The sequence below is a fragment of the Neovison vison genome, chromosome 4 (genome assembly GCF_020171115.1).
Source record: "Neovison vison isolate M4711 chromosome 4, ASM_NN_V1, whole genome shotgun sequence".
Taxonomy (NCBI): domain Eukaryota; kingdom Metazoa; phylum Chordata; class Mammalia; order Carnivora; family Mustelidae; genus Neogale; species Neogale vison.
The window spans coordinates 165,083,495-165,108,776 of record NC_058094.1 but is presented as its reverse complement, the minus strand read 5'-3'; the positions used below and the strand labels follow the sequence as shown (position 1 = coordinate 165,108,776).

General features: G+C 39.1%; 1 protein-coding gene across 2 annotated transcripts in view; it reads left to right on the top strand.

Moving 5' to 3' along the window:
- The first annotated feature begins 203 nt into the window (after window positions 1-203).
- Window positions 204-25,282, top strand: part of COL28A1 (collagen type XXVIII alpha 1 chain) — a 153,269-nt gene continuing 128,190 nt past the window's right edge. Inside the window, exons 1-8 of one of the 2 annotated variants that reach the window (XM_044246092.1) lie at window positions 204-287; window positions 3,796-3,956; window positions 5,101-5,657; window positions 12,085-12,105; window positions 13,795-13,851; window positions 16,330-16,383; window positions 18,423-18,464; window positions 23,033-23,059. In XM_044246092.1, coding sequence (XP_044102027.1) covers window positions 3,833-3,956; window positions 5,101-5,657; window positions 12,085-12,105; window positions 13,795-13,851; window positions 16,330-16,383; window positions 18,423-18,464; window positions 23,033-23,059 — 882 coding nt within the window. In that variant the 5' untranslated portion in view covers window positions 204-287; window positions 3,796-3,832. Of the gene's footprint in view, window positions 288-3,795; window positions 3,957-5,100; window positions 5,658-12,084; window positions 12,106-13,794; window positions 13,852-16,329; window positions 16,384-18,422; window positions 18,465-23,032; window positions 23,060-25,282 lie in introns of those variants that run through there. The other variant, XM_044246093.1, reaches the window with a different exon arrangement.

Below are 25,282 nucleotides of genomic sequence, written 5' to 3'. Positions count from 1 at the left end.
TTTTATAACAGTCTGGAGAACACAGACTTGTTCTGAGAGGACACTGTTCCTTTAAATGACTTCCTGATCCCACCCAGATCTTGCACCCTGGCTAAATGCCTGACCACTCTTGCTTTAACCTAGGCTAATAAACACAAATGAAAGATTGCAAAACTTCCAAGACCAAAACCATTTTTTATTCCCACAGAACAGAACAATATCAAATAGCCAACTCCATCCCAACCATGGTCCTTGCTGTTGGCATTTGCTTAATCAGTCTTTAATTCCTGTTTGACAAACTTTATAAGGTAAGACATAACTGTTTTATTTTAATCACTTGAAATCAGATGGGACCATCTAGGCACTGTGGAAGACTAAGGGGTTTGCCTATTTTTTATGTGAAGAAAGCTTATCCAAATTTTCTATCCTCTGCCATGGCTCTAAATTAATTATTAGAAAAATAAAAATAATTGTTAAAATGCCAACATTTAAAATTTATTTCAAAGTTTAAAATTGATTTTTAATTTGCAGTCTACTACCTAGCATTGCAATGATGTTAATACCTTTTGGGACCTCTTTTTCTTAACATGGAACATATTTTTATAACTCAGTATTAATTACAGAATATTTTATAATTTGGCTGGTTTGACCATTTGAATAAAGTCTTCTTTTGGTATTTTATCATTCTGTGCAAAAAAGGAGCTGCAAACACTCTGGATACAATTGGCAGACTGTGCTGAAAGTATTCATTTTTGAAATATCACAAAATATACAGTCTCTTGGATTTATTGATTCTGATATTTACCCAAAATAAATTTTAGGCAAAAAAGGCAAATGTATGGCATTTAGTTAAAGATAATCATTGTTTCTGCATTTATAAAATACAAATTATAGTGAACATACAGATTTATGTTTCTTTTATTTAGTTAATGGCATTTCCCCCCAAAACCTATTTTACTTGTTTATGGTATCTAAATGAGAGAAAAGCAAAAATTATTTTTAAAAATGAGGCAGAATAAAACATGGTAAAAATGGTTAGAAATGGGTGTACTCTTAAGATGCCAAACTAATAAGTGAAATAAGTCAAGCGGAGAAAGACAACTATCATATGATCTCCCTGATATGAGGAAGTGGTGATGCAACGTGGGGGCTTAAGTGGGTAGAAGAATCAATGAAACAAGATGGGATTGGGAGGGAGACAAACCATAAGTGACTCTTAATCTCACAAAACAAACTGAGGGTTGCTGGGGGGAGGGGGGTTGGGAGAAGGGGGGGGATTATGGACATTGGGGAGGGTATGTGCTTTGGTGAGTGCTGTGAAGTGTGTAAACCTGGCGATTCACAGACCTGTACCCCTGGGGATAAAAATATATGTTTATAGTAAATAAAAATTTTTTTAAAAAAAAGATGCCAAACTAATAAAAAAAAAAAAGAGAGAGAGATTTTAGGAAGGTAGTGGCACTAAAAATCCAAACGTAGAAGTGTGTGGTCTGGTTAACGTCAGTAAAGAGAAGGGACTAGCAAGACTGCTTTGGGGGTGCTGGGTAAAAAAATACCAGCGCAAACAGTAATGAAATATGAGACATACTGATGAGTGGTAAGGAGTAAGTGTGATAGTGAATGGTGGATATACAAAGCTTCAGGTAAGCATTCATGATTATATCCCCCCTCAAAAAAACCTGTAGGCTCTGGTGCTTCGTTTTAGGAAAGACAAGTGTTTATTTATTTATTTTTAAAATTTTTTATAAAGTTTTTTTGTTTTGTTTTGTTTTGTGTGTTTTTAAAGATTTTATTTATTTATTTGACAGACAGAGATCACAAGTAGGCAGAGAGGCAAGCAGAGAGAGAGAGGAGGAAGCAGGTTCCCCACTGAGCAGAGAGCCTGATGCAGGGCCCCATCCCAGGACCCTGGAATCATGACCTGAGCCGAAGGCAGAGACTTTAACCCACTGAGCCACCCAGGTGCCCCAAGTGTTCATTTAAAGACAACATTTCTAAAGCCCAAAGTGTGGCCTACAAATGAGGGGAATGTGGTTTCCTGCTCAGGATCCTGCAGGGGAATCACCTTCTTTAGATTTTTGAAGAGTTGATCATGGAGCTTGTAAAATCTCTCTTATTTTCAGTGAAATTAAATTCTCAGCCTCTTATTTCCAGAATAGCGGAGACACTTTTTGCAGTATGGGCTCAACAGAAGAGACAGGTTATATGTAATACCAGGGACACGGTGGTTTTCCGCCTGCCTCCCCTCGCACCCCAACCCCGAGAATGCTACATAGCAGCTGTGTTTTGCTACATAGCCTTATTCTTACGCTAGTCTTCAGAGTTAAATGTGTACGTCCTTCTGTATTCTTCTCTTCGGTTAACAAGGAATTACTTTGGGGAGGGATGTCCTTGATGTGTTTTATTTCCTCAGCAAACACCTTGTTCTTTTGTAATGCCCAGGTGTCGTCATGTCTTAGCACACCTTGTCTGAAGAACAGTTGACATTGGTCAATTGCCCCTGATGCCTTTGCCTTGCCCAGAGGTGTTTGGCCCTACTGATACAGAGTCAGCTTCATACATTTCCTGTTAGACGATGTCAGCTGAGGAGCAGATGATGGCGTAGAGCCATCCTTTGGTTCATCCTCAGCCCAACAGCTTTGATTCCTTTTTGGTTTTCTCCATCTGGCATGTATGAAAGGAGCCAGTCATCCATTCCCTTTCTCACTGCCTGTGCGTATATTTCTACCCCCTACTTGAGCCTGGAAAAATCGTGCTCATGATTTCCCAGTTCCCATTCCCTGAAGGCAAAGTGAAGGAAAATGTGACTTCCTTTTCCAGAACTTTTGAAGTCAGTATGGTTTAAGAAAAAAAGCATTTTCAAACTATGCAGAACATTGGTTCAGAAAAAGCTTTCGTGTTCCTTCTCAAGTATACTGGGCTAGCCCCACATGATTCTTCTCTTGCCAGGGAGGCCCATGGGTTTAAAAGTCATTTAGTGTACAGCTGGGCATATTGAGACATGAAGATGGCTGTAGATTTTAAGACAGGATTAGATTTTTCATTGTTAATCTACCCAGAAAAATAGTTCCACAGGAATGGTCAGAGGAAGTGCTTCCTGATTTTAAGTCTTGTTTCTGTCCATCAGTTTTTCACTAGAAGAACAGTGTTGCTGAGCAACTCTATTATTTTTGCTCTCATACTCTCTTGATTCACTGGATATGCATGCAGCCGTAGTGCAGCTTGGATCTCGGTTGTAGATGAAGTTTCCAAGTAAGAGTACAAAAAAGAAGTGGTGTTCTATGGGAATTGGAAGGGCGATTTCATTTTTGACTTGGCTTTTGAGCTAACTGAAGTTGTACATGTAATATTAAGACTGAAATGATGGTGGTTCTCTACTATCCTGTAAAACTATTGAGATTATCAGGAATTAGTTATAATGAAACAACCAAGTAGCAATCTGATATCACCTTGAAGAATGTGACAATTTCGAAACAGACTCTGTATTTGAGCCATTGTCATCATATAGAGTAGGACTAAAGTGTTTTTAAATGGTTTTCACTACTCTCTGCTCCCCATAATAAAACGGGAAATTCAGATTACTTGGATGTAATTCTTTGACTATATAGAAACATTCGCTAATAAATGTTTGGTAGTGGTGCCATGATTTACTTGGATTTGAATCTTTTAAAATCTCGATATAGATGTTTTTCTGTAAATATGAATGAAAATCCTTTGCCCCTGTCACAAGCCAGTTTTCAATTCTGCTGGCTTAAAATTAGAAATAGCAAACACTGTATTTTACGGAAGTATTTACAACTGATTTTTCTATTAAAGGTGTTACAAGACAGATAACTTTCCACCATCTACCATAATGTGGAACAGAAATTTTGTCTTCTCTCTCCTGCTTTTGCCAGCTTTCATGAGTCAAACAATGTATGGACAAAGAAAGAAAGGATCAAAGTCCAACTCACTTGCAAGGAAAAATAATCTCCTGGGTAAAAAAAAAAAAATTTTGGTTTTGTTTTTAATGATTAGTTTTAGCCTGTTAAAACACTAATATGAATTTTTCCAAATAGCAGTTGATGTAAATAACAAACCATATATATAAACATATATGTATCATCCTATTTTAATATACTTACATTATGATAATAATATACCCTCTATACTTATAGAGCGTACTTACAGAAACATCGGGTGTTTCAGAACCCTCGTATATTTATTATCTCATTTGAGCCTCACAGTAGCTTTGTAAAATAGGAGTGACAGAGACTGCCACTGTCATAGATACAAGAAATTGAGGCCCAGAGACGTTAAGTGGTGCATCCAAGGCCATTGGCAAATTAACTAGTAAAAGCTAGAATTCAAACTTAAGTTCTTTGCTTTTATGTTTCTTTCCCCCTCATTGCTACAATGTGATGTGTGTAGTCATTTTCTCCCTTGATTTTAAAAGAAGCTACAAACAAAAAAACCACCCACCCAAAACAAGATAGGATCTCACCAATGTGACACACAACCTGAGAATCAGGCAGAGCATTATTTACTTCTAAAAACTTTTGCCTAATATTTGTTGAATTTTGGGGGTGCCTGGGTGGCTCAATTGGTAAAGCGTCTGACCCTTCATTTTGGTTCAGGTCATGATCTCAGGATCGTGAGACTGAGCCCCATGTCATAAGATCAAGCCCCATGTCTGGCTTCCGGTTCAGTGTGGAATCTGCTTGACATTCTCTCTCCTTCTGCCTCTGCCCCTTCCCCCCACATCTCTCTTTAAGTAAATAAATAAAATTTTGAAAGTATATATTTGTTGATTTTTTTAGACAGTTGGAAAATACTCAAAATAGAATTTTGCTTATTTGTTTGCTTCTGACTTGCATGATTTTACAAGAGGCAAAGAATTTATAGATCTGGAAAGAGATTTAGTACTTTACAACTTAAACCTTACCTGCAAGATGCCTCTTTTCCACTCCCCTCTCCTGTCAGAACAAAACAAAAACAAAAACCCCCGAAGCCCCAAAACCCCCCAAAACAATAAAACAACAGCAAACACATACACATCACACTACACCAGGGCTTTCCTGATGCTAAGTCATTTCATGAGGAGGAACAAATATTTTGCCTAACTTCTTTGTTCTATTTCAGACTCTACTTGCTTCATAGATGTTGTCTTCATTGTGGACAGCTCCGAAAGTTCTAAAATTATTCTCTTCGATAAACAGAAAGATTTTGTGGCTAGACTGAGTGACGAGGTTTTCCAGTTGACCCCGGTTGGCGCCTTGAAATATGACATCAAACTGGCAGCGCTTCAGTTTAGCAGCTCTGTCCAAATTGATCCACCTTTTTCTTCTTGGAAGGATCTGCAGACGTTTAAACAGAGGGTCAAGTCTATGAATTTCATTGGGCAAGGCACCTTCTCTTACTATGCCATCTCCAATGCCACTGGGCTACTTACGAGAGAAGGGCGTAAAGATGGTGTGAAGGTGGCTCTGCTGATGACTGATGGCATTGACCATCCGAAGAATCCAGATGTTCAGAGTCTTTCTGAAGATGCCAGAACTGCAGGAATATTGTTTATCACCATTGGACTTTCGACTGTAGTCAATGAAGCCAAACTTCGTTTGATATCTGGGGATTCATCCCGTGAACCCATTCCACTGTTAAGTGATCCAACCCTTGTAGATAAAATTCGAGATCGCCTGGTAGGTACCAAATGAATTGGTTATATGTATATATTCCCGATCATAATATTGATACCTTACTTACAAATTCTGTAAGGATAGATACTGGGTCAGAAGGATGAAGGAAAAACAATCCACCTGGAAAATAGGTAGGAGAATCTTCCCGAATCTCTCTTTACTTCCTTGATAGTTTAAACCAGATAAACTGGGAGAGAACAAGGCTCATGCTCTGGAATTGCATTCCTAACTTCATCACTAGCCAAATGCTGAGGATTTTGGAAGAATTACTTTCCATTCGTACACTTCAGGATCCTGTTTATACATCCTGGGATCATGAACACTGCTGACTTATATTCAATTTGTGGTCAACTTGTGGTCTGCTATATTTGTACTAAGTTGGTTTTTTTCCCATTTAACATCTGCAGAAATATTTTGACTTGATGTCTTATACCGCTATATTATTCTACTCAAGCAAATTTCATAGACTTCCAATTTTTTTTTATTATGTCCTTGTTCTTAGGTATTAGCAGGCCCACCCATTAAAATCACCTGCAGTCACTCAGTGGTTTCTCCATGCAGATCAATGAGTACCATTTGATTGGTCTGATTAGTCATGTCAACGCTTTTCTTTGTTGATCAGCTGTGTGTGAGATTCTTTTCTTTCTGCTTGGGAAAACACAAGGCAAAGCCATCAAAATAAAATCTCTCTTCACAGTGTTTCTCAAGAAAACTCCCGGAGAAAAAGTGGTTAATTTGTTAAGTGTTAAAAATTGATTTTTCTTAAAAATATTGATTTTTTTTTTCTTTAGAAGAGAGCAGGGCAAATTTGTCCTTTATGGACCGAACATCTCATGTGGCTGTTTTCTATAGGCTGCAAAAAACCCTCACCCTTGTTTTAGAGATTGTTTTGGCCCTTTTGTCCCTTCCCGCAATCCTTTTCCTAACATTATTCTTTTAACTTACAAGTCAATATAAACTATAAGATAATAACTAATAAGTTATTATTATAACTGTTGTTTTCAGCATAAGACATTGACTTTTTGAAAAATCTAAATAATAGTTACCACACCTTGAGTGCTCTGTGTATTAAGCATTTTTCTAAGCACTTTACAGATTTTATTTTATTCAATGTTTACAACAATCTTATGATGTAAGTAATAGTATCCTCATTTTAGAGTTGAAAATGTAAGGACAGGCAAAGGTCCTGGGGTCTTCCTGCTTAATCCTGTGAAGCTATATTGGAAGGGGAAAATAGTTACTGTGTTTTAAGGTTTTCTCAGTCAGAGCTGCCTTGAAACCGTTAAGCAACAACTCTCTTCCAAAGTTCTATTGTTTCTAGCATCTTTTCGTTGGCATTGGGGGTAGATAGGGAGAGCTCTGCCTAGGCTTGAGATGACGAATTTGGCCCCTTGGGGACATAGAATGAGGGTTCATCCTGAGCATCTCTCTCTCTCTTTAAAGATTTTATTTATTTATTTGACAGGAGAGAGACAGCTAGAGAGCGAACACAAGCAGGGGGAGGGGGTGAGGGAGAAGCAGGCTTCACACCGAGTAGGCAGCCTGATGCAGGGCTCAATCCCAGGACTCTGGGATCATGACCCGAGCTGAAGATAGAAGCTTAATGACTGAGCCACCCAGGCACCCCCTGAACATCACTTTTGCATAGAAGGGAAATGTGCAGGGGTGCCTGGTTACCTACCTACCGCTGCCTATGCCATAATTTAAGCAGTCCTGACCACTGAACCCAAAACAGAGGATTCCAGATGTGTAACAGAGAACCTTGGAGTTGAGATAACGAGTCACCAGTTGCTGACTGTAGAAGATACAGGATAGGCAGCTCCTTGTTTGGCCAGTGGTGTAGGCTGAGGAGGTTCCTACTGCTTCCCGATACATCCGCCTCACAGAGAGCTCCTGCCCAACCCAGAACACAGGATCTTGGCAGTACACGTGAAGCAGGACTATTTGTTCGTTTCTGAGGAAACCAGAGAATGACCAAGTGTCCCCACGACCCTGCTCTTCCTTAGCATCCTGTGATTTCAGCTTGTTTGTTCAGATGGAAGCTCTATGAACAAGCCACTTCTTAGGAGAGGCTGCTTTCTAAACACTTTCAACATCCAAAGGGCTTATTAGGCCCTTCAGAGAACAATATACTGTTTCAGTGTTTCAAATCGTCTCTGTGTAGGAGGCAGAACTTGATTCCTGATCAGGCCATTGGAAAAATTCCTCATCTTATCTAGTACATCATTAGGTGAATTCCTAAACTTTTCATTTTGAAATAATTATGTAGTTGACTTTTAACAATAAGTTCATTAGGTATAATTTAAGTACAAAACTGCATCTACTTAAGGTACACAGTTCTCTGAGTTTTGATAGACATATACATTCATGAACCTACCAACGCGGGTAGGATACGGAACATGTCCGTCACCCCCAAACTTCTTCATGCCTCTTTGCAAGACATCCTTCCCTGGCCTCTTAGCTCCTAATCTGATTTTGGCCACTTCAGATTAGTGTACACACTCTAGGCTTGTATGCAAATAAGCTTATGCAGTGTGTACTATGTTTCTGTCACTTCTTACTCCCGGCATAATGATTTTTGGAATTCAGCTGGGCTGTTTTTTTGCATCAGCAATTTATTTTTTGTTGTTGTGGAGTAGACTTCAGTTGAATTTTAATGGACATGAGTGCCTGCAATGAATAGATCTTGCAGGATCCAAGACAAATCAAGAAATCATTCCCAACTCCTTGGCATCTCTAGGAAAAAGGATCATGTAAGAACCCCATGAAAACACTTCAGCTCTGAATAGCCTCAGAGAGACTTGATGACTCCACACTGAAGAGGATATAGACAATGTTTTAATACTATTTTAAAAGTATTTTAGTGTTTTAATACTATTTAGTATTTAACAGTGTTTTAACACTATTATGATTTATGTAACACTATTGAAACCAAAGAAACTGTTTCAACCCAATGTCCATATATATTAGGTGGTCTTTTAGAGGAGATTTATGGAAGCTATGTGGCTACTACGCTAAGCTGCAAATATCTTTTTGTCAAAGAGTTAGTCATCCCCACCTGTTAAGTTCTTTATTCTCATCCCATTTGCTATTGTACCAATGACTTTGACACCTTCCTTACGTTTCCTCTGTCCCTTTCTCATAGCATTGACCTCATACTCATTCACAAAATTGGCAATTCCATTCTAGCCTTCTGCCATTCTTCCTTCATTGATAACATGCACCTTCTTTTGCTTTGGGGAGGTCTTGTCTATTTGTCCTTTCCATTTAGACTGTGGTGTCCACCTAGGTCCTCACTGAACGTGCCCTTCCCTATGCCTTTGACCATGTTCTCCCAGCTGTCCTCCACAAAACCTGCCTCTCTGCTTAAGTAAAAGCACTCACTTCATCCCAAGGTGTACGGCTCTGTCCACACGGGCCCTTTTTGTCTATTCTTTTTAAGCATCCCTCCTCACTGCTTCTTTTGTCTTCCTGCTCACACTGACCTTTATGATTTTTTCCCTCATGACCTTTGATATATAGAACTGCATTCCATCAATGAGTTGGTCCTTTGCATTCTGCTCTTGGAAATTATCCAGAAAACCCACCTATTTCAAGAAAATGTCTTGTTACCCACCTCCCCACCCAGTCTGGGATCTCCTTCCCACGCTGCTTGTTGTGTGCTGTTTTCTGTCACTGGAGCTTATAGACTATAAGTGCCCTTAGGGATAGAGCTTTGTTTTTTGTTTGAAACAATCTTATCTATTGTGAGTCTTGGGTCTGTTTTTGTTTCCATAGGAATACAAATACCAGCAAACACAAAATCAAATGAGTTTCAAAATTAGTTAGTTATGTTGTTATGGTTTTAAGCCCCATGACGCATGTTTTTAAAGAGTTAATATGGCAAAGCAGAAATTAAATTTTCAAAGGAAAGGTTGAAAAATGTATCAAATTATACATCAGGGAAAATAGCTAAATTCATGAGTTTAAAAATTGATATTGGATAATAGAAAAGTGTTGCTTATTATAAAAGATTGTAAGGTAACAAAACTTTGGATTTTTATTTCATCAGTTTTTTTAAAAATATTACAATTTGACTTGAATTATTAGTTGTTTATTGTCTCTTGAACTCTTTTCAAATTCCTTTTTCTCTCTCTCCCTCCTAGAGAAACTAAATGTGTTTAAAATATTTTTAAAATTTGGATCATATTCTATATATCCATCTGCAACTAGCTTTTTCACTTAGTATCTTTGGAAAATTTTTTGTGTTGAAATATGTAGATCCAATGCATTCACCAGAACCACTGAATAATATTTCATTTATTGATCCATTCTATCTTTTTTTTAAAGATTTTGTTTATTTATTTGACAGAGAGAAATCACGAGTAGGCAGAGAGGCAGGCAGAGAGACAGAAAGGGAAGGAGGCCTCCCGCTGAGCAGAAAGCCAGACGCGGGACTCGATCCCAGGACCCTGAGATCATGACCCGAGCCAAAGGCAGCGGCTTAACCCACTGAGCCACCCAGACACCCCTCCTGATCCATTCTAATATTGATGGATATTATTTCCAAATTCCAAAATTATTTCCAAATTTTCACTATTAAAAATAATGACTGCTGAAATATACAGGATCTGCAAGAATTTCCCTAAGACTTGTCTGCAAGGAATGTCAGAATAATAGGTGGGAGCAAGGACATGTCTTGAGCAGCCTAGAAGTAAAGCAAACACATCTTCAGGTTTCTAGGCACGGCCAAATGTTCTGGAGAGGGTAAATGCCATTTTACTCCAAAACTGTCATTATTTCTGAATTCCCACTTCTTCCCATGACCTGCTAGTTCATAAAGATACAAGTATCTCAACTGTGTTCTGCCTGGATTTACATTGGCTGGAACTTTTAAATCACTGGGGTGGGGAGTGGCTGGGAGGGATAGGAGGACAGAGGGCAGGAGGTACGACTCTGAATTTTGTAGACAGGCCCTGTAGCCAGAGTTTTACAACTCCTGAGACCACATAGCCAAACTTTCTTGTTTTTCATGTATGTGGAAAATGACCTTCATGGATTATAGGACTTGCCCAAGGCCACACAGCTAGTTAACAGTGGACACAGGATGAAAACCCTGGATGACACTTAATTCCCAGCCTAATTTTTCCTCCCAATGCATCACAAGGACCACTTAAAGCATTTTGTTGAATCTTTTTTCTGTATTATTAGTTTGTATGGAAATAAAGGTAACGTAAAAATAAAACTAAAGGGATGTGAGGTCCTCCCTAAGGTACAATTCTGACTTCTCTTTAACTTCCTCATTACAACTTTCATTTTTAGTATCTTGCAACAAATATTCTAGTGCTTTTTCCTCCCACTTTTATTTTATCACATGCAAATGAGTCCTTTGGATTCCATCATAAGGCATCAATCTGATCCACAGGTTTTACGTTATGGAAGCAATAATTCTATCTGTAAGCCTAGGTTAATTCCTTTCCTATGATATTTGGCTTCAGACACGGCCCTCAGGACACTTGTCAGAAAATGCCCCACTAAGCCGAAATAGGGTAGGGAGGCTGGCACGTTAGACAAAAACCAGATTGTGAGTTTCTAATTTAAAGGAGTTTTGAAAAAAAATTCTGCTTAATTCATTTCTGTGTGAGTATAACGTAGCACTTTATCTTGGTTAGGTGGTTCAGCCCAGTGTATGACCTTGGGCAAGTCACAGCCTTGAAGACCCACGTTTCCCTAGAGGAAGATGAAAGGTTGAACCTCATTGACTTCAAAAGCTTATTGATATTTCATAAAAAGATCACTCTGAAATTAATGTTTTTTTAAAAGATTTTATTTATTTATTTGACAGAGAGAGATCACAAGTAGACAGAGGGGCAGGCAGAGAGAGAGAGGAGAAAACAGGCTCCCTGCTGAGCAGAGAGCCTGATGCGGGCCTCGATCCCAGGACCCTGAGATCATGACCTAAGCCGAAGGCAGAGGCTTTAACCCACTGAGCCACCCAGGCACCCTGAAATTAATGTTTTAATGCTGAAAAACAAATGCATGCATGTATAGAGATGGAAAAGCAAAAGATGAGAAAACACAATTTTGTATCCTGGCTAAGTCTTTGTACGTAAATGTAAGAAATTTTTATTATGGCTGATTAAGTTTATAGCCAAATTATAGAGTTTAGAGAGCTGATAGACAGAAAGATAGAACATAGGATGCAACAGGATGAAATTCCTAGAAAACAGAATAATTTTTAATGTTAGTGCCCTTCACGTCTCTTATTATATGGCTCAGAGTGTTCCTTGGGTGCTTAGCAGGTAGGCTCTATTGCTTTTACAAGGTTAAAAAGCTGAACTGCTATCCTTCTTGAAAATTGCATATCCCATAGGGAATAATTAAGACTAATAAGAAGCTGGAAGCAGAACTATGAATCGAGTTAATGTTTTACTCTTTTTTTCTCTCCTAGGATATCTTATTCGAAGAGAAGGTAAGCACCACATGCTTTGATTACTATGAATTAACTCTCAAAGTCTGCATAATCAAGTCAGCATTTAATTCGCATTAGAAGATAAGGTGCGTCTACATAGAAATGCTTAATACCTTTAAAAATGAACCACTCTATTCTTTATGTTGCTAGGTCTACTACAGGTTTCAAAATCTGGAAAAAGTAGAAAATATTTTAATATGATTTTAAAGAGTAATTTTAGAAATCATTGATAACCAAATAGCATAGTTGTTTTGTTTTTTAAGATTCTGTTTTTAAGTAACCTCTAACCCAGGCAGGGTTCTAACTCACAACTCCGAGATCAAGAGCTGCACACTCCCCTGAGTCAGCCAGGCACCCCACAAAAGGTGTCGTTTGTGCTTATTTTGATATGACTTCCTTTGTTCTAAGCATGTCTCTGACACCAGCTCCTGATAGGGGCCCTCCACTTCGGGAGGTATGCCTGGGTTTGGCCAGGATCCCTGGCCAAGAGAGATAGCTCAGAGTCTTGCGCTGCTGCCTGGTGACTTGACTTTAAGCTCATTCTCCTTGATGGTAGCAAGCAAACCAAGTAGCAGAGGAAGCTGGCCAGTATCTGTTGGATGGTGCTTAGCACAATAGATGACCACCAGGTTACCAAGGACTTCTATACTGGACGTGTGTTTCTTAAAACAGAGTTTGGAACATGCAAACGTTGTTGGATCAGCTGCTGGTTAAACATCAGGAAATTTACAAGGAGAATTGCATAAAATAATAGGAGCCAATCAAACCCTGCAGAGCACCATGCTTCCTCAAATGGTCAGATGCAATATTACTTTAAGTTCCATTGAGACAGGAAAAGACCCTGCCAATTAAACTATGATATAGCACCTTCTCGTAAGTGACAATTCTTGATTTTATACTTATGGTAAGAGTCCCTTTCGATTTATTTAGATATAGATTGTTAAACCCTCTATCACTTCTGTATATACACATACAGGACAACTGAGGCAAACTAAATTGGTCATTTCTAAAACGTCTTCGCATTCAGAATCTGAATCTTCTGAATCACTTTTTGGCTCTGATGCCCTTCCTACCCCCACCCCCCTCACCCCCTGTCCCCAGTATCGGCTTCTGGGCCATCAAAAACACTGGTGCTACAGCTTTTCTTGAGTGTGCTCCAGGAGCATCTCTGGGGTTTTCTTCCATTCCATTCTGTGAGTTTTGAAGTACATGGACAGATAATAACAACTTTATTATGATCAGGCCTGATTCAAAAAAGACTCATTCTTGATTTTAGACATGTTAAAATAAGGACAAATATATGTCCTAGAATTGATAAGATGTGGTGTGTCACAATGTTTTCCTTTAGGATTAAAGGAGTAGTTGATATTTGTATATTGAGCTTTGATGTGCCGTAGAGAAGAGAAAAAGCAGAAGTTCCCCAAATCCACTGAAAATAGTTATTTTCCCTTTTCACTGGCAACTAGATGTCATACATACATTTTCGATGGGAGGTCTATTTTATCTAACCATGGCAATGTTGACTAGCTTAGATCTGAGGTAGCCTAGAAGAATTGAAAAGGGAGAACAAAACCTCCGTAATTTGAAGGTAAAATTTCATCAGGAGTGTTCTATCTAGTTACATACTGAATAAGATTTGAAATGCTGCATTTTGTTGTGTGTTAATATTGGATTTCATTCTTCATGCAGTGCGAACACAAGATTTGTGAATGTGAAAAGGGGGATCCAGGCGACCCAGGGCCTCCTGTGAGTACATTTCCACTTTGAACGGAAGGTCAAGTCAGGAACCCTAGTCACGATTGTTCTACTTGCCTTGGAAATGCCAGGGCTGGTTTGCGCAGCTCAACCAGTCGTGTGCAAAGAGCAGCAAACAGGGAAATGCTGTTTCTTTCTTTTATTCCTAAAGGGATACACTCTATCCTTAGGAATAAGCCTGGGATTTTGCTGACTGAGCAGAGGGCAGATTTGGTTTAAAATGATGAAATTGTTCTCATAAAGGTAGTTCCAGCATCCCTTCTGATGTGACAATTGGGGCCAGAATTTCTCAACACTGAAGCGAAAGTATAGGAAAAGAGATCATACAAACCCTTGGTGCTTTAGGGAAAGCTTTAGCCTACCCCGCCTAGAAAGAAGTGACACAGACCTCCTCGCTAGAAGCTGGAAGTGTGTGTGTCTTCACATGTATCCAAGAACAACACCAGGTGGCCTCTCGGGGAGGAAGCTGGTGAGAAAGCTTTGGGGATTAGTGTGAATTCTGTGAAATGGAACTTGGCAACTAAAGGTTAAAGGCAGGATTTATTACGATGACTCAACTCTTGATAAAATAATCCCCAAAGAAGTGCTTCCTTTATATTCTGGTCTAACATCTGGGAGGAGCCATGTATGCACTGGGAAGGTACTTGCAACAGCATTGCCGTGACTGGAGATACTGTATATTTCTCTAACATATATCATGAAAGGCATCCATGCTGCTTAGTCAGTATTCCATTTACTTATATGGTTTCAAACCCTATAGGCCAAAAGCCCAGTGGATATATTTCACAAAAATTGTGGATACAGTTTTTGAACAAATGTTTGTATTTGGGCACAGAGAAGAGATTGTGTACTATGAATTTCTTAGACTATGCCACATTTTCTCTTGAGACTCAGGTCCAAAGACTATACTTTTCAAACCATTCTACCAATTAGGGCATTAGAAAGTGGGGATGTTTGTCTTTTTTTCCCTTTTCTTAAAATGTTTCGTTAGATACTTTACAGAACAGTGAGGCAGCCAGTTGAAGCTGATTATGGCTAAATTAAAGTTTTAACGTTCCCTTCTTATAAAGTCTTAATTTATATTTCTTACACCAAGAAATTGCTGGGTGGGAAGGTTTACTTGGGATATTCAATTGTGTTTTAGGATAAACAGTAAGAAAATTCACAGTTGCTGAGCTAATCTGACAATTTCAGTCACTCAGTATTGTTTGAGATTAGTTTAGCACTTTCAAAGTAATATATATATATTTTTTTTTAAAAAGATTTTATATATTTATTAGAAAGAGAGAGAGAGAGCATAGGAGTGGGGAAGAGGAGTAGCAGGAGAAGGAAAGCAGGCTCCCTGCTTACCAGGAAGCAAAATGTGGGGCTCGATCCCAGGACCCTAGGATCATGACCAGAGCCAGAGGCAAACATTTAACCACACGGACACACCAAACGTATCATTTTTTTTTTTTAAGATTTTATTTATTTATTCTAGAGAGAGACAGAGGGAGAGCCCAAGCATGGGGAGGGACTGAGGGAAAGAGAGAATCTCAAGCAAATGCCCTACCGAATAAGGAACCCAACACGGGTCTCAATCCCAGGACCCGGAAATCATGACCTCAGCTGAAATCAAGATTCGGTTGCTTGACCAACTGAGCCACCCAGGCATTTTGCCATATCTTTTTTTAAACCGAAATATAGTGGACACACAATGCTATATTAATTTCAGGTGTTCAACATACTGACTATACAAGTTTATATGTTATGCTGTGTTCCCCCCGAGTGGAGCTACCCTCTGTCACTGAGCAGTGCGATTACAATACCATTGACTCTATTCCCTATGCTGCACCATACTATGTTTGAACTGGAATAGACATAAAACTAGCATTTACTGGGGCACCTGGGTGGCTCAGTGGGTTGAAGCATCTGCCTTCAGCTCAGGTCATGATCCCAGAGTCATGGGATCGAGCCCCGCATCGGGCTCTCTGCTCAGCGGGGAGCCTGCTTCCCTTCCTCTCTCTCTGCCTACCTCTCTGCCTACTTGTAGTCTCTGTCTGTCAAATAAATAAATAAAATTCTTTAATAAAAAAACAAAAACAACAACAAAAACCTAGCATTTACTGCGTGTCCCTAAAACCAGTTCTCAGAAAAGCCAGGTTCCTGGGGTCTGAGAGTTGGAAAACATAACACCTTTCTGGAACAGGACTGGAACACTCTCTTCTCTCATCTTGAAAAGATCCTTTGGATATCAGGCAAAGACAGTATCCTCTTTTGAGCAAATCTTGAGAATTTACCTGTTCAAGACAGTGCAGTCTTCCTGGTGTGTAGTAAAGGAGAGAATACAGTTGATTCTCTGCTTGGCAGGTTAAGTCTGTTTACAGTCTTCACGCCTTTTATGGGATGAAGCTGATCAGAAATTATTATAATGTGTAAAAAACCAATAGGATGTGAGCTCAGTATAATCTTTTTCCCCTTTGCCTTCAGGGTACACATGGAAACCCAGGTATCAAAGGTGAACGAGGACCAAAAGGAAACCCGGTAAGTGAACAGCTTTCTTTATAAACCACTGTATCTCTTTCTAGATTTATTTAAAGAACAAAAATGAAGAAAACAAAGAGCACTTTAGTTTATGTCAATGCCAAAAATACGATGATTTCTGTGAAGATTATAGGAAGCTTACTTCCTGTATTTTCTAATTGGGTTGTTTTAGCTTGCAAATCCTAAGTAATATATGACCATTTTAGTCAATAAGTCTAGGAAACCTAGGAATACCGAACAAATTGCAATCGTACTTAAATAGCATTGGCTCAAATTGATTGCTACAATGTTCCATGAATTACTAATACATAGTTCATATCAGATTGACAATGACACTTAATGTTTTTTATGGATCCATTTTATGGAAAGCTATCAGACCATCTTCAGGCATTTTCCCAATTCTTTTCTTTGTGTACCCATAAAAAAAAAAAAAAAGATTAATTCTAAAAAAATCAGATAATATTTCAGATGATGATCTTCCAAGTTCAAGAGTGACTAAAAGAATCATAGGGGAGACAGATAACTATGTGAAAGATTTATGGCGGAATTCTATGTAATGAAAAATAATAATTAAAATAAAGAGGAAAACAGAAATATTTGCATCAAATACAATGAACATTGGTTAATTTATATAGTATATAAAGACTCTATAAAATGGATGAGAAAATATCAAGCTGCTAATAGTCAGTTGGTCAAAGGACCCAAACAATTTTCAAGAGAGGAAATAAAACCAGTAAATAAAGAAATAGAAAAACACTTAATTTCACTAGATAATTACTGAAATTTAGATAAGGAAAATGAGATACCCTTCAATACTAATTATTCACACTTTAGAAACTTTGTAGTCCAGGATTGTTGGGTGGTTTTTTGCATGGGGAGGGGAGCGGTTTTCTAGTTCACATAGTTTGGATTTTTTTGTGCATGTGTATGCTTCAGATTTTTTTTTAAAAAATGACCGTTTTTGGTAGCAGTTAACAGCAATAACATGAAAGCAATAATAATCAGTGAGAGCAATGAGGTGGTGAAACTGGTTTGCTCTTCATTGCAAAGGTAACTTGGTGCAAACATTTTGGAAAGCAATTAGACATTACATAAGAAGTATTCAAATATTCAAATTTTAACCCAATAGCTTCTCCTCTGAAACTGTGCTTAGGGAGGTAATGAAAAACAGAATAAGTTAGATGCATGAAAGTATTTTATTTATTTATTTTTAAAGATTTTATTTATTTATTTGACAGAGAGAGATCACAAGTAGGCAGAGAGGCAGGCAGAGAGAGAGAGAGAGGAGGAAGCAGGCTCCCCGCTGAGCAGAGGGACCGACGTGGGACTTGATCCCAGGATCCCGAGATCATGACCCGAGCCGAAGGCAGCGGCTCAACCCACTGAGCCACCCAGGCGCCCCGCATGAAAGTATTTTAGATCCATGAAAGCCAATTGCTTGCTTGCCAAAGAAAAGGAATATGATGCATCCTTGGGTGTCCTTACAATACAAACACACACAATCCTACCCACTCATTGTTTAGGTCCAAACTGATGCCATCATGTCTTCTTTTTTGTTTTGTTAAATACCTGTTTTGAATCTAAGTTTACATTTCATTTATTTAGCTTGTAATTTTGGGCCACATAATATATTTTCCTAAGTCTTGCTGAAATCAAGCAATTACTCTTAAGAACATTTTGGAAAACATTCCAAAACCCCTTGGAGGAAAGCCAAAATGGCTGGCTCTGATGGGGTACAAGGCTGTATTTGAGAACAATGGCTGTGTTGTTAAACTGGGATGCAAAACTTGTCCTAAGCTGAGCAAATATACCTGGATCGTGCTGTACACATCCAGCTTCGTTTCAAAGGGCAAAGGCTATCTGAGCTGCTATTTTCTTCTCTAGATGGCATGGTGAAATGTCAATGGTAAAGGCCAAAGATTTTTTTTCCCCATGGGGTTAACCTGTTAATCTGGGAATTCTGAATTATGCATTTTATTGAACAGTCACTGTGCAAGCTGTGGAATTTTGACTGAGTTTCATTTGTTTATTTGTCTCAGGGTGATGCTCAAAAAGGGGAACCTGGAGAAAGAGGCCCAGGGGTATGTATACAACTGGAATGTCATCCTAAGGAAGTAATCCAAGATGCTAGGATTCTGTAATTGATCATTGTGATCCCTGTAGCGCGAGTGCAAAAATGATTTCTATGTACCTGTGCTCTCGATGGCTCAGACAGGCAATCAGACAGATAGGATCTTAGAACTGGAGATGTGGGGAGAGAATGCTCTGCGCAGCAGGAGTGAAGACAGACCGGGAAGTCAACCACAGGACGTTCTCTGATGCTTAAGTGAGATTTGTGGGAGACTCAAATAAGAAAAATATCTTTCTTTGTGTCTTGTGGTTTTTTTTTTTCCAATAAAGAATGATTTAAAAATTCTGTGAGCACAGAATTATATAATCTAAACTATGCTTCTGTAAATTGGATCCACAGACCCCCCCCAAAAGCCATCATTCTAGCTGATTTATTATTTTTAAAATTAGAAGATGTTAGAGATTGTCTGAGAAATAGTCACAGTAAATTTCTTCTTTTGCATTTTTCTGGGCAGTTTCAGTAAAGCAGCAAAGAGTAGGGAAGCATGTACGATGAATTTTTTTTAAAAAGGCCATGTCACATTGTTCCTCCTGGCTGTCCCCTTTGTGAAAGCCCAGGGGTTGGACCCAGAGGTTTTAAAAACTGATCTCTTGGTGTTTTTAATCAACTTTATGAACAATGGAAATTCATTCAGAAATGTTAGCTATTCATTTAGGAAATATTTCTTATGGGAAGCATATTATTATTATTTATTAAAATAAAATTAAGACAAAATGCTTATTTTTTCAAAAAGTTTATTATGGGAGAGATTAAGATATTTAAAATAGCTACAATATTGGTTGCCAGAAGGGAGGCGGGAGGGGTAGGCAAATGGGTGAAGGGGAGTAAGAGATACAGGCGTCCAGTTATGGAATGAGTAAGTCACCAGGATAAAAGGTACAACATACAAACCATAAAAGACTCTCAATCACAAAAAAACAAACTGAGGGTTGCCAGTGGGAGAGAGGTAGGGAAAGGGTGGTGGGGTTATGGACATTGGGGAGGGTATGTGCTGTGGTGAGTGCTGTGAACTGTGTAAACCTGGTGATTCACAGACCTGTACCCCTGGGGCTAATAATACATTATATGTTAACAAATAGAATTTTGAAAACTTGTATGTGCTATCATGAACTTTTTTGATGAGTCTGGTGGCGATATTATTGAATGTGCTTCTAAAAATAGTATTGTATAATAAAATCTGTTAAAATTGGAAGGAAAAAAAGGTACAGCATAGGGACTATAGTCAATGGTATTGTAATAGGGCTGTGGGGAGACAGATTATAGCTACACTTGTGGCGAACAGAACATAATGTAGAGAGAAATTGAATCACTATGCTTATACCTGAAACAAATGTAACATTGTGTATCAAGTATACCTTAATTAAAAAAATAGCTACACTATGAGGCAGAATGTAAAAATATTATAAATATTGCATGCACAAATTATTATAGGCACTCAGAAGATAGTGAAACCAGGGTAGGTTTTACAGGATGACTCCTGGCGAGTGAAGGACCGTGACAGGCAAGGACAGAACAGAAGGGTGGAAGACAACAGGCATTGCAGCTAGACGGTGTCATGAGCAGTGACCTGCGGGAAGGCAATGTGTTGGAAAATGGTGAGGGGGGATGCCTGAAGATGAGTGTTGCCAGAAACAGTTGAAGGTCAAAGTGGGTGTTCCATGCTCTGCTAGGTGAGCGATTTATATGAGATGAAGCTCACAACCCAAGAGCCGTGTACTTGGAAGATTAATCTGGCATGACTAAAGCAGAAATTGAAGGGGGAATAAGCAGAAGAAAGGAGCACTTAGAAGGTTTTCTGTTACAGTTTGTATAAGAACAGGGACCCTGGCTAAGGCTGCTCTGGACACTGTGAAAGTCTCTAGCCATATGTGATCACTGAATGGCTAGCCTGAATGGGGGTGTGCTGTAGGAGTAAAATACACAATGAATTTTGATGACTTAGTGCCAAAGAAAATGTAAAATATTTCAGTAATAACTTTTATACTGTTCATATGTTGAAACGTATTTCAGAACTATGGGAATCAGTAAAAAATATTATTATTGTTGTTGTTGTTGTTGTTGTTGTTTTAGAGAGAGTGCATATGCATGCGAGAGTTGGAGGGAGGGGAAGGGGCAGAGGAGAGAGGGAATCTTAAGCAGGCTCCATGCCCAGCACAGAGCCGGACGTGGGGCTCAATCTCACAACTCTGAGATCATGACCTGAGCCAAAATCAGGCGTGGGACACTTAACCTGCTGAACCACCCAGGGAGTCCCTCAGTAAAATATATTGTTAAAAATTTGTTTCCACTTGTTCATTGTTGCTTTTTTAATGTGGCTATTAAGGAATTAAATTACATATGAGGCTCACATTCTATTGGACAGAATTGGGCACAGTGATGATAGAATAGAAAAGAGACCATTGTAAGAGCCATGAAAAGGCTTTGGGGACTGACTCTGATTCATATAGTCAGCAAACATTTATTGAGCACGTGCTATATGCTCGGCCCTCTGCTTCACTCCTGGGGAGACCAGAGTGAGCAAAATAGTTCCTATTTCATACAGTCTTCTAGCAGGGGGAGCAATAAACATGCGGACAAATGAGATTTCGTTAGTGAGTGTGTTCTGGAAACATAAAACAAGGTCATGAGAGTGTTCTAGGCCAAGAGAGCAGTAGGTACAAAGACTCTTGAGTGGGAATAAGCCTGGCAGCCTGGAGAAAAGGAAAAAAAGCCAGGACTTGGCAGAGTGGTGGTAGACAGGTTATGGAGATAGGCAGGGGTGGGTTACGGAGGGCCCTACTGACTGACAGGGGTAGGTAGGATGGATTTAAAACTAAATGCAGTGAAAGCTGATGGAGAATTTTAACTGGTTGGATTAGAGGAATGCAAGGAGCAGGTAGAGAGAAAAGATAATTACAAACTTTTGATTCTGTGTGATTTCAAATACGATGGTACCATTAATAGAAACAGGAAAGTCAGAAGAAAATTTGGCAGACTGATGAGTTCAGTTTTGGATATTTTAAATTTGAATGGTTTAGAACTAGTAATTAAGATGTCCTGAAAGGCAGGAAGGAGGCTGATAGCCACCAAACAGTAAATTGACCAGAGATTTCAGAAAGAAAAATGGGGAAGGGGGGAAGAGGAGCTATAAAAAAATAGGGTTTCTAGGCACCCCAAGTCTATACTTTTTTTAAAGTTTTAAACTTGCCTCTATTGACTTAAAATGTTTTAAACCTGAAAAAAAGAGTAAGGTTTCTACTCATAAGCTATGTTGTCTCCTTCCTACATACAGTCTGAACTCTTTTAACATAAAATAATGACAGGATTTTAGCATAGTTGTGTGCCGTCAGGGTTGGAGTTCCTGAGGCCAGAAGTCTAGCATTTCTTAGTTGCTGCGAATGTAAGTTGTCTTCATAAAGAACCCCAATTTGGCTGTCTATAATGTGGCCTTTAATTTTAAGCCCAGGACGAAAACTCAAACCCTTTCTGCTAATAAATATTTCCAAGATGAATTAAATTATAGTGTAACAATATTTTTGACTGTAGTTCTATTTTTATGTCCCATTTCTCAGTGACCACTCATTTGGAGAGACATGTTAGTTCCTTCCCCAAGGTTTTCCTTTTTTGCCTTTTGTAAGAAAAGTCACACAAAACAGAATTCTCTAGTCTGACACGTGTAACTGCGATAATAGCTTATTTATCCCGTTGGTTTCTGCAGCTCACTTAAACTATGTCTTACAATTCTATTTTCATACTTAAAAGCTATTGTTGTAGGAGAAAAACATGACACCCTATTTGGAAAAGGCTTGCTGTTGCTGAAAGTTGGTAATTTCGCAGTTCACTTAATATTTAGTAGCGTATTACTTAGAGGGCTCTTGGGCAGGGACACAATGGAGGAGGCTGTGTGGGATTCCCCGGAGTGACACAGAAGAGGAGCAGAGGCACCGGCCCTGTAGTTAGCGGGAGATAAAATATAGGAACTTAAAGGTCACTGTCTCATTAGCGTTGATAAAGGAACCATTTATTTCGTTGATGCTCTATATTCCAGGCCGAATTTGAAAGGAGGACCATAATGGATATAAATATTTATATACATTGGAAAGGCCATTATCTTAGCTCATTTTCAAAGCCCATTTCTCCAACAGCCTCTGTGGAACATTCTCAGCTGGGATGGTTCGTAGTTTAAAAGTCAATACAACAATTCTGAAAGGAGCATTATCGGTTGTCCCTTCTGCAACAAGTTTCAGTGTCTAGTTTCTCCTTCAGCTGTGGGCCCAAGGGTAAGGAACCGGGTTTGAAAAAAATATGTGGAACTGAGAATAGAATGTAATTAAGGGAAAAGTGGGTTCTTTTCTTCTCCCTTGTGTCAGTGCACATTCCCTAAGCTCAAAGAGAAGGAACATCGCTTAACATTTCTGTATGTGGTCTTAGTTTCCTTGACTTAAAAATGTGCTTTGTTATACTTTGTAAATGAAAAATATAAAATACTCCCTCCAACAATGTCTTCTAATATGTTTTACTCTTTCTTTTTTCAACTAGGGAATTCCTGGGTACAAGGGTGAGAAGGTAAGTTGGTAACAGCCAATAGGGAGACCAGGATTTCAGAAAGAAAAAGAAACCTAACTGTATTTATGTACTTAATAGAAGTTGTTTTCCTTTATTTTTGTAAGTCTGGATTCCCTAAGTCCTAGATGTACTCAACTCTGTTAATACAAAATAAGAGTAGAACTTAAGGTACAGGACATATTGTAGGGGTGAAAGGCACCCTAAGATTCTTGAGATCAGGATCCAGTCTCTTTCAGCTCTGCAAACATGAGAACCCCAATCTAACAGGCATGCAACACAGATATCCAGACTCCAAGTTTCTACATACACATGGATTCAGCAACATGATGGTTAGGTTTCTTTCATGCTGCCTCACTTCCTACAACATCTAGACACCAGACCCTCTCACAGAATCAAGAAGATTTATCCTGGAGAAGAAATTAGGAACTGCTTATTTCATAAAGTCAGACATCTGGGTAGAGCTGGGTAGGGGTCTTGTAGGCTGGGGCGTAAATTTGACAAACAAATAAAAGTTATGGGCTGATAGGTTATTTTAGGATTCTTTGCCAATTACAGGTTTGGAAACTGGAGGGGGAGCTCCAGAACCTTTGAGTGTGTTCAATGGTTCGTTCATAGGTTCATGCTACTGTTCGGTTAGCAGATTGTCTATCTGAAAGCAGAGTGTGCCTCTCTTCTTCAGTCTGTCTACAACCTCAGACCCGGGCCAGTGATCTTGCTCTGGGTCTCCTCTGGCCCAGCCCCCATTGGAGCCAGGAAGTTGTAGGGCAAGAGACTTGTGCCCCCTTGAATCTAGATCATGTGTTAGGTAACCAAGATCCCAGAAGTCCCTGCAAAATGGCCTGGGCCTGCTTTGAAGGTAGATACAAACTTCTTTCCTCTGTCTATCTTTTTTCTGGGTCTGGGGGGAAACAAAATGCAAGTTGTTTGTTGAGGCTGGAGGGGGCCCTGGTGGGAGCTTTGTCATACTGCTGCCTGGGGCACCTTCGTGTGCATCGGTTCCACCTATGGTGGAGGAAACCAGAAGTGGGGTGGAGTCAAGTGGGAGCAGGGCTGTAGGCTGTGGGCATGGGGCTCTACTTGCACATGGACCTCTGAAGAACATAAAAACTCTTTCATTTTGTATTCCTTTTGAAGGTATATTTGTTGAAAGGGAAGTTAGAACATTAGTCATTTACTAGCTTCATATATAGCTTTCAACAGTTTTGATACAGAGTATGTAGGCCTTTCCTTGCACTCTTGCCCTGGGCCCTGCATATATTAGAGGGGGGGTCTACATGCAGGCAAATAAATACATCCCCAGTCACTGGGCAGGTTAAGTGCCCGTTCCTTCATCTACATAGAACTGGATTAATGTAGGCTTCCTGAGTTTACAAGGTAGTTGGAGAATCAAATGGAATTATGGATGCAACAATGTATTATAAACTCTTTTCTGGTCTATAAATGTAAGGTACTATTACGAAGAAGCAGGGAACAAATGTTAATAAAGGAGAGTCACGAATGTTTCAGGACCATAAAATTGTCCTCTATACAGCTGGAGAAAATTATCCAGGTCCTCCCATCTTGATTTATAATGTGAGTTACCCACAAACACTATATATCTCACACACACACACACACACACACACACACATTCATGTATATTTGTATATATGAAAAAACTTGTTTAACCTTCTGGGAAATTACAGAATCACTGGTGGGGTTCTCATTTGGATAATACAAGCTGTCAGAGTAAAGTGACCCTGAACCATTGACATTCAAACCAGAATTTGACCAGGAAAAGCAGCATCAGAAATCGGAGGCTGGAAACAGAGCTGATCTGTTCATAGCTTTCTGAAGCACTTGCTCTCTGAAACTGTGTAATTGTGGCCATTCCACAGGGATTACTGAGCCCACCAAAAAAGAAAACGCCTTTGCAGAGGCAAATAACATGAGTACAATATTTTCATTGATGGAAGTCTGCCCCCAAAACAAATGCTGGTCCTCAGGACCCTATAGCTAACAAATCTGTCTGGACAAATGGAATGTGAATCCAGGCCAAAAGAATTTTGAGTGTATTTATGGTACTTTTCTGCTTTATATTTTGGTGCTTGACTCATTTTATTCCCATCCAACATTATTAAATTAATTGCTTTCTAACGGATTCTTTAAGAGTGATTTTCCATTTGCATTCAGAAATAAATGTTCAACTTGTTCTAAGTGAAAGCTCAGGTTTTCCTGGGTCAG